We start from the raw sequence: 15432 nt of genomic DNA, 5'->3' as shown, positions 1-15432 counted from the left end.
TCTAGGAGCACCAGCGCCTTGGCACAGTTGTGGTTTTCGTGGCTTTTGCTCTTCATGAGCACATCCTCCCTGGACTCGGGTCAGAAATGAGGCCTGTGGACGTCCATCTCTTGTGGATCCCGGTGCTGCTCCTCGGTGGCGTCCGATCCGCTCTCCCCCCAGACTGTAAGTCCTACGAGGAGCGAGTGAAGAAGCCCGCCGAAGGTGGTCTGGACAGGAAGGTGGTCTGCAGCAACCTGGAGCTCCGCCAGGTGGTGGAGCCAGAGTGGCTGCCCAACAGGACGGTGACCTTGTGAGTATCCATCCATCCATCCATCCATCCATCTTTCTCCAGATGAACCCTAACATGATGCCCTCATTCACACTGAGACTGACCCTCCATGAATTGGGATCAGCTGAGAAAAAAAAGACTTCAGACTGGGTCTTTACTACCTACAATAATTCTGAGTTTTGGTACTTGTAGGTGTCTACATATTTTCAAGTTGCTACCTTGAGACATTATGTTTATATTAGGGGGAGCATGTGGCTTTTGTGGTTAGTTATCACCTTGCGCTTGAATGTCCCAGGTTGGGGCCCTCCTGGTGTCGTACCCTTGATCAAGGTACGTACCCTGAACTGTTAGTGTAAAAAAATTACCCAGATGTGTAAATGGGTAGATCAGCAGAAATCAGTTAACACAAAGATACTTTGGAGTGAAGCATCAAATTAATACACACACACACACACACACACACACACACACACATTGACTGAAACCGCTTGTCCCAAGCAGGGTCGCGGGGAACCGGAGCCTACCCGGCAACACAGGGCGTAAGGCCGGAGGGGGAGGGGACACACCCCGGACGGGACGCCAATCTGTCGCAAGGCACCCCAAGCGGGACTTGAACCCCAGACCTACTAGAGAACAGGACCCGGTCCAACCCGCTGCGCCACCGCACCCCCCGCATCAAATTAATAAAATGACGTAATTTTTTTTAAAACACGTACATTACCCTGCATATAAAGCTTTCGGAGAAGTTCAGGGTCATGCGTGTTTTGAGTGTTGCTGTGGCATCGGTCAACTTCTAAAAACAATCAGAAGTTACTTTATTGCCAGGGAGCTGAAGTGACGCGCAGAATTTTGCTGTGCAAATGTGTTTCAGAAGCGCCGATTAATACTGAGCTTTACTAATCGTGCTCTGATTTGTAGAGAAGTGAAAGTAAAAACAGAGGTATGGAACCTTGGGCCATGTTTTTTTTTTTTTTTTACTATGGGAAGGACAAGCTAAACTGGTCTGTGTACATAAACACTGTTTGTGTTTCCGGCCTCAGCTGGTTTCCGCAGCGCTCTGGTCAGACAGAGCAGGTGGCGAGATGACCTGCGTTTCCCTGTAAATGAGACAAAGGTCACTTTCACCTGTGGAATTAGGTGTCACTCCCTGCTGTTTCTTGTGCTCTCTGTTGTATAATGTTTGCTACAATATGTAGTCCTCTCGTATGGAATTGCAACTAGTGTTTTGTTTAAATTTTTACAGGTAACTGGAGTTCATCCGGTGCCAAGCTGCTGGTCTCTGCTTGCTTCATTAGTATTGTCATTTATTCATTTAACTGACATCTTTTTCTAAAGTGACTTAAGGTGTGAGGTTTGTGCAGGACTTCCAATATTATACTAATTTATGCTGCTGAGTAATTTTTACTGTATGGATTTAGGGCAAGTACGGTGATCGGAGTACCATAGCAGGAGGTTAGATTTGAACCTGGGTCCTTCGAGTGCAAAGTGGCAGCACTAAACACTGTGCCATTTGCTGTCCATGTGATGCAACATAAGGAAATTGCACCCTGTTTGCACACCGTGTTTGGATGTGTAATCTCTCTGGCGCATTACTGTGTTTAATGGTGTGGGTTACTGTGCTGTACCGTGTACGCAATGCAGATGGCTCCCAGCTGACAGGTGTGTTCAGGTGCTAAACACCACTTGGTCATGTGAGGTAAGTGTGAATGAAGCCCAGATCCAGGCTAGAATTAGCAGCTGGAGAGCAGCAGGCCCACGTGAGGAAGCTGGCAGAGCGCCGTACCGCCCTGTGTTTGAGGTCCCCGTGCCGTGGGGTGAAGGGAGAAACACTTTGTGGATGGAAGAAGGTATGAAAAGGCTGTGCACGTGGTTTGTGGCTGCCTGCTCCTGCGGCGCACATTTTTTCTTGTCCACAACACAGCGCTGGGAAGCTGGAAGCCTTCATTTTGCTCGTTTGAAAGGGCCTCGTCTGAACAAAACCAGGCAGTTAAACCCATTTTTATGGTTGTACGGTTGTTTTTTTTTTTTTTTTTAACTTGTGCCGCATTTCCAGACATTTTGCGTCCGTGTTGTTTTAAGTGGACACTTTAGGTTCAGCGGCTGGGGACAGGAAACGGTACATGCGATGGAATTTGGAGTGAAACTGGAAAGAGCTTTGGAGATGGACAGGCGCGCTCAGTCCGAACACGTCGGGGAATCCGACACTCGGTTGAGGATCAGCCTTGGGGAGGGTTTAACAGCTCGTAAAACTGGCTGCCCTTCCTCCTGTGGATTTGGTGTCACCCCGGTACTTCCTGTGGGATAGGGGGGTGATGACCATCCTGCTCAGGGGTCTGCGGTGGAGCCCCCTGGGCCACTTCACCTTTTTACATGAAATGAATCGTTATTTTTCCCTTCCCAGACCCTGTAAATCACAGTTTCACCGTGGTACCAGTTACTCTTGCAGTGGACCAAGAAACCGCCCACGGTTCCACATGGGAAGCTCTGCAGTTGGAAATCTTTAACTTGTGGAGAATTTAATTGTATGCCACAATTTTTGATACATTTAAACTTGGAGTGTTTGTTTAGCTGTATACTCCAGTTTCACTTTACTCGCTCACTCTCCCTAACTGCTTGTCCTGGTCAGGGTCGTGGAGGTCCAGAGCCTATCCTGCAATCGCTGAGCACAAGGCTAGGAGGAAAATACCCTGGTGAGGACAGCAGTCCATCGCAGGGTAGCCACACACGCTGAACAGCCCAGGTGCCTGTATCTGCTGCACCACCATGCAATCCGGCTGCGTGTTCCCTTACTTTCAAATTTCGATTTTCTAGTAATTACTGCAGGTAGCGTAGTGGTTAGTGCTGGTACCTTGCAGCTGAAGAGCCTGGATTAGAATCCCATCTCCTGCTGTAGTAGCCTTTATCAAGGTACTTATCTCGGACTGTACGGTAAAAATTACCCTGCTCTATACATGGGCAAATCAGAATCGGGAGCTCAGTGTTCCAACCTCACACTGTAAGTCATTTTAGGGAAAGAGTTTAGAAAAAATGAATACAATGAAATGTAAGAAACATAGCTGCATGGTCCTTTACGAGTCCAGTCTTCACTCCGTCTCCAGCCTTTGACCACCCTGTGACCAGCTCCGCAGGGGGTATTTGTGTGAAGGCGATGTTCGTACCACTTTTGTCATGCTGCGGGTTGGCAGTGGCTTCTGTCAACGGCTCTGCCTCCCAGACCCCCTTTCACACCCCACATTGGAGAAGCCCGTGCTTATGACTTTCGAGCTGTGCTGACGCTCATAGGTGTTGCGAAATATCGATGCTTCCTTTCGGCTTAAACCTTTTTCCGTGTGAGCCGCTGCTGACTGTCTGAGGGTCCAGGTGGGGCTGTTTGTGTCAGAGTGTGTAACTATGTTTAATTTTTTAACCTTGAAATATTTCACACTCCTGTGAAGATCAGTTCCTTGTTGTTTCTGGACCCGTGAAGCCCAGCATAGCACAATGAGCAAAAAAGCAAATACCTTCGTGCAGCGCTTCAGTGTTTTTGGTGGAAGTGGCATCACTGCTGCCAAAATTCCATGGTAATACCAGTTTATTGCCTTTTCCTCACTGTTTGTTCCTGTGTGGAAACTAGAATTACACAGTAGTTAATGACCTGGAGCTGGAGGCCTGAATGATGCAAGGTTTAGCCAGACAAGGAGCCTTCTGTTCTCGCCAAGCTGAAATGGGAAAGTTTTTATTTTCTACCTTTAAGGTGTCTGCCTGGTCCTTAATCGAATGAAATGGGACGTTTCTGAATATGTCAGCAGGAGCCAAAGCAGCTGGATGTAAATCTGCTTCTCCTATCCTGTTCACATACTGTACATAAAAAAAAAAAATATCAATTTCCTAAAATCTGCCCTGACTTGGTCAGTCGTCCTGCTGTGTCTCACACCTGGCTGCTATGTGTGATTGTTGTAAAAAATAATTCTAATAAAGCTGTCTTAAAAGCTTACTTATATAACCATTCAAAAAACAGTTGTTGAATGACAACCCAAGTTCTTTTTTATGACGTTTTGGAACGTAATGTGATTATTCTTGTAAGGAAAATGTATTTTATTGTTATGCTCTGTGCCTGAAGTTTTTTTTTTTTTTTTTTCTATAAATATGTAAATGATCAAAACGTTTAACTTCCTTCTGGTAGAAAAATTAACATTTGATCTGCAGGACAATTCAGAGAAATTCTGCAGTGTCTGGACACCCTTCTGGAACTTATTACATAGTGCTGCGTAATCATACCTGTGAAATTATGTAATCTTTTGTCCTTTTGCTGCTGTTTTATGTATCTGTGTGTATTTGCAGTTTCTCAGTGTATTATTTTCTTTCCCTGTGTTGCTTTGACCCAGTCTTGTTCAAAAAAAAAAAAAAAATGTCTAAACGTGGCACGTAGGGAGCGGAGGCAGGGTTGAATCTGCGACTCAGTCCATTCCTGAGTGACTCAGGTATCTCACAGGTACAATTACCCCACACAGTCTATGACTTTTTGGCAGCGTATGACTGTGAGGCGGATGGAGCCACAGCAGCAACTGGTCTATTGTTTTGAGGGGCCTCTCCCAGACCCCCCTGGGAGCTGGAGGGCTGGATGGTGGGGTTTAAGTCAGGATCAGTGTCCACAAGGGAGGAAAATAGCCAGGTTTGATCTGGTCCCTGCAGCAGAGTGGTTAATGGACACAGTTGACTTTGGCTAGGACTCATGGGGACTGACAAAACACGGCTCGACGCTGAAACAGCACCGAGACACAACCGGGTTATTTTTACTCCATGGGGTCATGCAGTTCTGATAGACCATGCTGCTGTCTGAACATCTGAAAATGACATTGCCTTCATTTCTTGTGGTTTGCATTTCTGAAAACCCACTGGAACGCGAGACATCTTTATTTGCTCGGCCTCGTTCAAAAAGTCCAAAAGTGTCCAACAGTTAATTTTCAGAGCTGCTTGTACAGTAGGGGGGTGCGGTGGCGCAATGGGTTGGACCGGGTCCTGCTCTCCAGTGGGTCTGGGGTTCGAGTCCCGCTTGGGGTGCCTTGCGACGGACTGGCGTCCCGTCCTGGGCGTGTCCCCTTCCCCTCCAGCCTTACGCCCTGAGTTGCCGGGTTAGGCTCCGGTTCCCCGCGACCCCGTATGGGACAAGCGGTTCAGAAAGTGTGTGCGCTTGTACAATTCTGCATTTGTGGTAAAGTGTGTATATGGGGGGCTAGTTGGTAAAAACAGCAAGTAACACAGTTGAAAAGGCAAGCTGAGCTTCAGTCTGTGTTTCTCATAAATACACATTTTGGGACCTTGAAATGCAGAGGACATCATAAAAATGACAGTATGAAACAATTGAATAATTTAATAACTATATAAATGATCATTAACGGTGCACAGCAAAGGAAACGGGGAACACGGAGTTTGGTTTGTTGACCGCCCCGAGTGGGAGAATCAGCTGACCGCCTCTGTTGGTGCGTTTCCTGTCATGCATGTCTGCTGGATGTCCAGGGGTGCTGGGATTGCGCTTGGGGTGGAGGGAGTGCCCTTTGTTTGCCTTCTGTGGCTGTGGTGTGGGTGTGTTTGTGTGAATACAACCACGGGGGTCAGTTTGCGAGGCCATGGTGGTTGCTGGAAAACGCAGAGCAGAGGCAGGAGTGTGAGAGTGTTTGTTTGTGCAATTCATACATCTTGTGATCGTCACATATGGGCAGCAAGGCTGGTGCTGCATCTAACTACAGACCTTGACAAATGTCAGGGAAAGAAAAAAACACAAGTATCTGATCTGTTCTATGACAGCGATACGGTCACATTACACAGAGCAGTGTGAAAGAATAAGCTCATTGTGTTTACAGCAAGCTTTTTGCCCGTGATTTGTATTAAGTTTTTAAGACCGGCAGATGTTTGTCTTTATTTCTTAGTATATAAGGTGTAGCTTTAGTGTGGTAGTTGCAATAAAAGCACAGACTGGCTCAGGATCGCTGTGTTGGTGGAATGCACACTGAAGGTAAATGTTATCTCTGCTTGCTCTAAAGTCACATGGCTCATTGATAAAGAGAACAAGCAGCTCTCTTGTCTGAGGGGGGAGCCTCCCTAGGGCATCCCACTTTAAGCACCCCTCACCCAGGTGCTCCTGGTTATCCTGGTCTTTATGGTTCAGCTTTTATGAGATGGAGCAGTTGCACTCATTTTGCTCCTCCTACCCCAAAGGTTCTCCTCTTTGTTCTCATGGAGGGATCATCCTCAGGAGGTCAGAGCCTGAGGGTTGTTTGGCAAACCCTGCTGTGGCCAGGATCCTGCCACCTCTTCCTCATCTCTGGTTTCAAAGCTACCACTGTAAGTCTTTAGGATGTTCCTTTGTCTCGCCTTTGAGCTTTAAGTTTTTTAAAATTTTGAGGACAAATTGGTCAATCTCTGGGGAAGAGCTGGACCTGCTGTTTATCCTGGCCACTCCTTGTCACCCGTGATCTCCAGTAGAGTTCTCTGATCCTTTATCAGTCCTTAGTGGAGGGAATGCTATCTTGTAAGAGGAGTAGTTACAGCAGTGCCCTGCCAATCGGAGGGCCAGGGTTCAAATCTACACCCCTCCTATCGTACCCCTGATCAAAGTATGCTTACCTTGAAGTGATAGAGCAAAAACTCTGACTCTGCTGTATAAATAGGTAAATCAGTGTAAGCTTAAAATCAGAAGTCACTTTGCAGAAAAGTTTCAGATAAACGAGTAAATGTAATTAAAATGAAAAATCACAAGTGCTGCTTCCGTATGGGGTCAGGTTCTCAAACGGAAACACCGCAAAGTCCACTGCGTCTCAAGGAATCGGCTTTAAAGTTAACACTGCAAGACACCTCGGAGAAAAGTGTCAGTTCATGGAAAAATGATGTTGATAAAAATAATAATGAATGTGGGCTGGTGATGTTAGTAGGCATTTTGTGGCTTCTTACTTATTTTTATTTTGTGGCTATGCTAAACTGCTCAGTTTGTGTAAACAGCTGGGGCAGGGAGAACAGGTGTTGTCTCACCCCCGTACGTCTGAGGACAGATCAGCACGTGATCCGAGCTGGCGTCGAGCGACCCTATCGGTCCGCTTCAAAGACCGCACCCTCCTGGGCCTGTCCGCTGCTCTCTGCCCAAAGCTTTGGACGCACGGGTGCCTGGCATATGAAATGATTCAAATGTTAAATAGCACACAAACCTGAGTCAGCTTCTCAAGAAGATCACAGTCTGTATGGCTGCAGCCCTTTAAATGGTTACGCTTTACTCAAGAATTCTTCCACCATTAAACTGTGTTCCACTCCGCCAATTTCCCTGTGCTTTCAGATTAATCTCCTCTCCTCCGCTCGGGTTTTGACGAGATACGGGTCTCGGGCCTGCTGGGCTGTTTACCAGGAGCCAGAGTAACAGATCATTTTGAGGGACCGCAGAGATGGATGGTCGTGCATGAAAAGGGGAATGAGATAATAAGCAGAGAAAGGAGTTTCCGCTGCATTGATAATGGGTTTAGTTTGGGCCTCGGATGAAGTGATCCACAGACATTATTTGTGTTTATTAGACAGCGTGCTGCGTCCCACCGATCCATAGCCTCCAGCCGTAGCATTAACTCCAGTCTTCTGCATTCACACCTTCATAACTCAAACGAGGAGGTCAGTCAAATTAGCACTGCCCATCTCTGTTACAGATGGACACTGGGTCGGCTTTTTGGGCCCAGGGTGTGCCTCCTCTAATTCTGAAGGTAGCTCCCTTTCCTATCTGGGTGAGGTCACCATGGCCCATATTTGAATGTTGATTCCTTCACTTCCCTTAATGATCACCAGAAACCCAAGAGTGCCATGGTTTTCCAGGATCGTAGGGTCATGCCGCAGTCATGGGAGAGAGCTCCTGGACCACAGCCTCCTGGGGGAGTACACCACCAGGGTCTACACTGGCAGCTTCAGTGCCGCATGACTGCATGACTACTACCCTGAGTGTGGTGTGGGGTTGGGGTGGGGGTTGTTTTTTCCAGCCAGCCCTTTAATAACCCTCTCAAAGCATGCTTCATGTACATTATTTTTCTAAGCGGTCAGTGGCGGTCTATGTCAGTATTTTTTATTTGTTTTATTTCAAAATCGTGGGCAGTTTTTTTTAAAATGAATGAACTCAAGTGTCCGCAGAGGTACATCAAGGCTTGAGTTTTAATAGCAAGAAGCAGAATTTGTGTTTTTCTAAAATGTTACATTTATTCAATAATTTCTAAAATGTATTTAAAACTGAATAATCTAGTACTGAACCTTGTTTAGGGTAATTATTTGTTTAACTTCATTACTTAAAGGCTAAGAGTCATTGCATTACAACCCCAATTCCAAAAAATTTGGCACAGTATGGAAAAAATGCTTATAAAAATACAAAGGAGTGATTTGTAAATGTACCTTAACTTATATTCAAACAAAAACAATGTAAAGACAAGGTATTAAGTTTAACTTAATCAACTCCATTGTTTTTTTTGAAGATATATGTTATTCTGAAATTGATACCTGCAGCACGTTCCAAAAAAGTTGGGACAGTAGAATGTTTACCACTGTGTAACATCACCATATCTTTTAATAACACATATTAAGCGTTTGGGCTCTGAAGACACCAGTTGGTTAAGTTTAGTAAGCCGAATTTTCCCCCATTCATCCATTCTGCAGGTGTTCAGCTATGCAATTGTACGGAGCCTTCGTTGCCGTATTTTGTACTTAATGCGGCACAAATTCTCAACCGGAGACAGGTCAGGACTGCAGGCGGGCCACTCTAGTACCGCACTCTCTGCTTACGCAGCCATGCACTTGTAATCTGTTATTTCAGCTTGTCACATCGTTATTAGTCCTGAACTACCCCCGTTTCAACTCTTTTTGGAGCTTGTTCTGCACGCATCGGTTTCAGAAGAAACACATGTGCAGTTGATTAGGTAAAACATGAAATACCTTGTATTTATACTGTTTTTGCTTGAATAAAAGTCAAAGTAAATTTACAAATCATTCCTTTTGTTTTTATCAGCATTTTCCACACTGTCCCGTCTTTTTTGGAATTGGGGTTGCATAGACTCATCGTAGTAACGGAGAATGGCACGCTATATTTGAAGAAACACATGATTCTGATTTTTCCACTGTTACTGGCATTCTTCAAACGGTACTAATTTAGTTTTACACTCCTAAAAATGACAGTGATTCCACGGCTGATGGTTTAACATTGGCAGAAAGGTGCAATGCAATAAGTCAACGATTAAATGGAGTATTCGAGAGCTCAGCTCGAACAAATAAGGCAAGCAATTGTAGTCTAGGAAGCGAAGTTGAAAACCACTTATCTCTCAGTTGGATAATCATAAATGGTAGAAAAATTATTATAATTCCTTTAATGTGCAAGTTTTGTGAATTTCAGGCTGGCAATGTCCCAGTACCATGCTGTGAATATTAGTTAAGCCTTTCCTTCAATACAGTGGATTTACATGTATTCATGTTGCAGACGCTTTTCTCCAAAGCAACTTACATCTCATAGAAAACACAACGTGTGCGTTACAATAGCGGGAATAGAGACGGGTGCAGATGCGTGATTCTTAAGTGCAGTTAGTTTCTTTCCACCATATGAAGCAATGTACATCACACGAATAGCTGTATGAAACTTTATCAGAATATCCACGATTCCTGATCACCTTCCTAGTTTTTTTTTTTTCTGAGATACATATAAACATTTACGTTACATAAGTGCATTTAAAGTTTTGTTGTAATCTTGCATGAGGCGTGCTGTGATGCAGCATTTCTGGTGAGCTGACTGATGCATATCTGTGGAACATACAGGAGGTGACAGCATGGGATAATTTGGGACAGTAAGGTAGACGGTGAATTTCTAGAACCGCATATTGGTACGTTGCTGGAACGCAGATGAGCTGAATGCGGTTCATAGATTCTCCATAGAATCTAAGATGACTTTATACAGATTATAGGAAATTAAACGAATTCCCAAAGCCAGACACATCCCTTGCCACAACTTGATGGCTTTTGACTGGGCTGGTTAGTCAAATGCGTTACATAGTAATATAGTGTTATGACCTTTGGTATGAGGAATGCACCTTTTGAAAAGCTGAGGCACAGTGTGGCTTTCCTCCTTTCTAAGCAAACCTGGGTGATGTAATGCTGTTGTGTACAGCACAGTCTGAACACGTACACCGCATTGAGGGTTTCTTTTAAAGACAAACAGAATGGTATGACTATCATTTTGTAGAATGGCGAATTCAAACAGGACTGTTAAAATGGTTATTCGTGTTATTAATTTCCTTATATCCTTTAACCTGCTCTGAGTTCTTTGTGTTTTAAATTTTAAAAGCTTTTTGCACATATCACCCCCCCCCCCCCCCCCATCATTTAATGTTGATTTCAGTAATTAATTGTGCCTTGTTGTGATATTCTGCGTTATAGGTCGCATCCTCTGAAGATCATTTGCTATTAGATCAGTCTAATGGAAGGTCTGGGTTGCACATTATTGTAGCTTCTCCTTATATACCACTTGTCTTAGCACTGTGCTGCTTCACAGACTCCCTTATCCCAACAAGACAGGCGTCCAGTCCGTCCAAGCTTATGCACCATCTAATAAAGCGATCTTTCAGCGACCAGTAATGACTGCAGATTTGGGGGGGGGGGGGGTGATGGATTTGCTTTGTGGCTGAGCCATCGCAGCCAAGAGATCCCAAAGACGGCCAAACCACAACGAGCTTGCTCTCCACCCCCCTATAGCAAACATCTCAGACTTATTACAGGTCTTCTGGGAGATTGCCCTGTGTGTGTTCCTCCGTGTGGGATGGAGTAATGGGAAAGCTTATGTTACGTGAAGCATGGCGTTCAGTTCGCCAGTTCCTGGTCGGGGAAAATGAGAACAACAACAAAGAGAAAAGTCTGTATTACTTTTGGAGTAAGAATGTGATTTTGGATGGGTTTAGGTGGAACCGGAGCTACCCTGTGGCCAGGATTTTCTTTTTTTTTTCTTTTTTTTATGGGAGACTGGTCAGATTTCCCTCTTGATGGAGAAAATCCAGCTGTATAAATTGGTTAAAGCGAACAACTGGAAATAGTACAAGTCACTATGGATAGAACAGTCTGCAAAGCAGGCAGAGTAATAACCTCGGTGGTCATCTTGCAGTGCCTCGAACCAGCTTGGAAGTTTTCCAGAACCTGAAGGGGGGACGTTTGTGTTCTGAGGAGCTGAAGGCTTTTCCGTGTGTTTGCATTGTAGGAGATGCGTGTGTTCGAGGAAATGAGAGCTGTGTTTTCTTTGTTGAGGCAGAACATGGCTAATGTCACTGTTCGGATGGGTCAGGTTTTCCTGTGAACTTGATGATAAACACGTAGGAAAGGAGTTCAACCATGTTGCGTTGGCTCCAATGATGCACTCGGCTGTTGGCTTCATTCAGAGCTTTGATGTGGTTAAAGGGTTCATGAGATTACTGTCTTTTGAACCGAATATATAAAATTTTATTGTGTACTATAAATGCAGGCTCGGGCATGCCGGGTTTTGCTCCCAGGTACAAAACGGCACAGGAACATATTTTATTTCACCTTTGCCAATGATCGCGTCACAAAACTACCACCATCAGGATAATCAGATGAAATTTCTTCCCGCTAAAAGGGCTTTTATTCATTTGTTTACCTCTGAAAGGAGTTGCAGCAATGAATCGGGCACTGCTTCTCGAGGCCAAGGTGCTCTTCAAAGCTTGGGGCTTGTCGTTGTTTTGGGGGATTCCGCTTCCTCACCCTCGTTGTTGTGGCTTTCCAGACGCAGCATGAAGATGGGCAATGCAGATTGTTGTGGGGAGGGGGGTGTAAAGAGATCTCTGGATGGTGATTACAGTCGCCAGAGTAAGAGTATAATAGCTCCTGGGGTTCTGTGAGATCTGGATGAGGGAAATGGGATCAAAGGGTTTTTCTGGAATTGTGATGTGTTCGCTGTGTCGCAAAGAACAGAATACAATTTCCAAAATATTCAGATTGCTAATACACCCTTGCTGTACAAAGAGAAGATCCTTGCTGTAACAAAAACCTGTTACAACAGTTTATGAAAATACAGTATATACTTTTTTTCCCCTGGTATAAAGGTAATTTGGGGGTCCTGCTCTCCAGTGGGTCTGGGGTTCGAGTCCCGCTTGGGGTACCTTGCGACGGACTGGCGTCCCGTCCTGGGTGTGTCCCCTCCTTCTCCAGCCTTACGCCCTGTGTTGCTGGGTTAGACTCCGGCTCCCCGCGACCCTGCTTGGGACAAGCGGTTTCAGTCAATGTGTGTGTGTGTGTGTGTGTGTGTGTGTGTGTGTGTGTGTGTGTGTGTGTGGTAAGGTAATTTTACATCCACAACAGGTTTTTATTTACCACCTACTGTATGTTTCCCTCTGCCAGGCATGCGGATGCTGTTCTTCTTCCACATCAAAACCAACTACTGTATACTTACTACTTTTTACCTTCCTGTTACACGAACAGTGTCAACCAGTCCCAATACTAATTATGGTAAACCTTACACAACTAAAATAGAGGGTTCAATGGTAACTTCAGAAATAAACAGTGCAAAAATGTAAATATTGATTCAGTTATATCGTTCAAAGTGCTTTTGTATGTAAAATAGCTTGTTTTCTGTAATAATTGTAACACAAAAAACATTTATTTAACATTTATTAATTTTTAATTTTAGTGGAATTGTTTTTCTGTCAGAAACCAATTATATTTTTCCATAAGAAATAATTTTCATTGGATCCCCTAATAACAAGGCTGCCTAATGAAGTGATTTTTTTTTCCTGGAAGGGGTGGGTATACTACTAGTAATAATAACAGTCATGCACAGGATCCTGGACACAATGTGGTTTTCATATGGCTCTCAGGAAAAGGTTGTGACTGTGGATTATGGTTACTCTAGTATTACATTTACCATGTTTGAGATTCATAATTCCCCATTTATGTCAGATTCATTCCATTATTCCATATCATGCTGTTACTTGTGCATATTTTCAGCTTTGCCAATTGGCCAAACAGTATCATGTATGATGTTGAGAAATTGACTCTCATATCATATTGTTATTTTTTCCCAACAGGATTTTAAGCAACAACAAAATCGAGGAACTGAAGAACGGCTCTTTTGCTGGTCTCTCAATGCTGGAACGACTGTAAGTGTGTCTTCTTCCTGTTTGGATCTCATTCCTCCAACGGAAATCTGTGCCGCGATCTTACGGTGAAATGATGTGTGTGTGTGTTGTGGGGTGGGGGTTGCGGCTCATGCTCACACATGCACGTGTAGGTCACGGTCTTTCAAAATTATATGCGTTCGTCCTAGCTGGGTTTGAACCCCAGGTCAACGACCGCTTCCTGCTGTCTAGCCTTGAGTTTTGGCATCTCCCACAGAGGAAACTTTCCTGAAATTACAAGTATACTGTACAGTAAAGCTGTAAAGCACCCAGTGGTACTATCTAAAGCATCAAAAATATACACAAGCGGTATTGCTCAAATTGTACGTAGGAGTTATGGTTCCTGCCGTTGAGTGATAAGTCTTGCTAGAGTTCTTAAGAATTTACTGGTTATGTTTCCTCAAGGAATTAAAGTAAATGCTTTTGTCCTTTATGTTTGTGTGTGTGTTTGTGTGGGAGGGGGTCTCGATTTACTGCTTTAAAATTACTTCATGCGGATTGAATAACTTGACCGTTAAAAGCCCGCTTTTTGAGGGACTGGAGTAATATATGACTGCATCAAAGTGGAATTTTCCACGCGTACTTTCCGTGCCGTTTTCTCAGGTCTTGTGTTTCGGAGGACAGCAGATTGGTCCTGGGGGCCGCGGGGTGTGCGCGCGATTTGCTGATGGTTTGCCCAAAATGGGGTCATAACGGAATCACTGGGATCCACCCAGACAGGCAGTTCATGTGGCATTGGCCCCTTTATGGGTCATCTTTCACCTCTGTCAGACTCACTTGGGGGCTTAGGAGTGTATTGGGGTGTGTCTGGCACAGGTCGCCGATAAGGGGGCAGCATGCTCTTTTGAATGTAGTTTAATTCAGCTCAGGATCTTTGATTATTATAATGTTCGTGAGGGCCTGAGATGCACTGGGATTTTCAACGGTGACACTGTTGTGGGATTATTGCTTATGCACATGGAGTGCGGGTAGGATCAAAGTGGTCACTCGTTGGAGTGGAGGTGGGGTTATTGCCCTCAAGTTGGGGAGCATTGCTGGGGCCAATCTACTGACATGTTCCCAGCTCCTTGTCAGCTTCATAGGGGCATTCTGTTGTACCATCACAGGAGAAGGGGGACAGGCTGTGTTGTCCTAGTAACCAGCCTGCCAGAGCCATGCTATGTCCTTCCCTCTTTCGTCCCTGCACGCTGAGGTCTTCCCTCCATCCAAGGCACTCCTGACCCTGCTGCGTTCTAAATGAATGGCCTTAGAGAGGCTTGCAGGATGTCAACTGGCGGCCAAGAGGACAGTTTCCATCTCGGTGAACTCTGTCCTGCCAACTGCACTCTGGCTGTAGAAATAAGACAGTTTTGTCTAGCTGAAACACCTCAACATCCTTTCACAAGAATATGAAATTCACGGTTATCGTTGACATCCAACCCCATCGCGAGGATGTGGCTCCAATCCAGAATGCGTGGAGTTGTCAGTTGCCTCCATCTGGGAAAAACAGTGGGCTGTCTGGAAATGCTGCTTTCGTAGCCACCTTTATGTATACTGTTCAGTCAGTCCAGCAATCACCCTACAGGTTGAATGCAGAAAAAAATTGTAAATCTAACTAGTTCTGCTTCCTCCAACCCTTCAGTGAAGTCTGAAGGTATTTGTGTGCAGCCATATGAGATGGTCGAGGGACGGGTATGCAGCAAGAGTCTGATTTTGGAGGTGTTCCTGTGAAAGCCAATGTTAGTTCAATTTCCTAACATCTTTTCATGTGCTTCACGTTCAGCTGGCACCTGTCACTGGAAAAAAGGTTTATACACCTGACAAAAACATAAACACTCACCACAGTACCTTGATCAAAGGCTACAGCAAGAGGTGGAAGTGCAAGGCGACAGGTCTAACTACTATGCCATCTGTTGCCCCTGAAAAGGCAACAACCCTGCCCACGATGCTACCTGCTGATCCCTTTGGCAGTGTAAGTCTGATAATTTTAGTGGTGTAAATTACAGTTGTAAAGTTGTATTTGCTTAT

General features: G+C 44.9%; 1 protein-coding gene across 2 annotated transcripts in view; it reads left to right on the top strand.

Moving 5' to 3' along the window:
* adgra3 (adhesion G protein-coupled receptor A3) overlaps positions 1 to 15432 on the top strand; it is a 30169-nt gene continuing 14737 nt past the window's right edge. For both annotated transcript variants that reach the window (XM_029252285.1, XM_029252284.1), the window contains exons 1-2: positions 1 to 292; positions 13336 to 13407. In XM_029252285.1, coding sequence (XP_029108118.1) covers positions 87 to 292; positions 13336 to 13407 — 278 coding nt within the window. In that variant the 5' untranslated portion in view covers positions 1 to 86. The remainder of the gene's footprint in view (positions 293 to 13335; positions 13408 to 15432) is intronic.

The sequence above is a fragment of the Scleropages formosus genome, chromosome 5 (genome assembly GCF_900964775.1).
Source record: "Scleropages formosus chromosome 5, fSclFor1.1, whole genome shotgun sequence".
Classification (NCBI taxonomy): Eukaryota; Metazoa; Chordata; class Actinopteri; order Osteoglossiformes; family Osteoglossidae; genus Scleropages; species Scleropages formosus.
The sequence above is the reverse complement of the archived record's forward strand: the minus strand, read 5'-3'. Positions and strand labels throughout refer to the sequence as shown.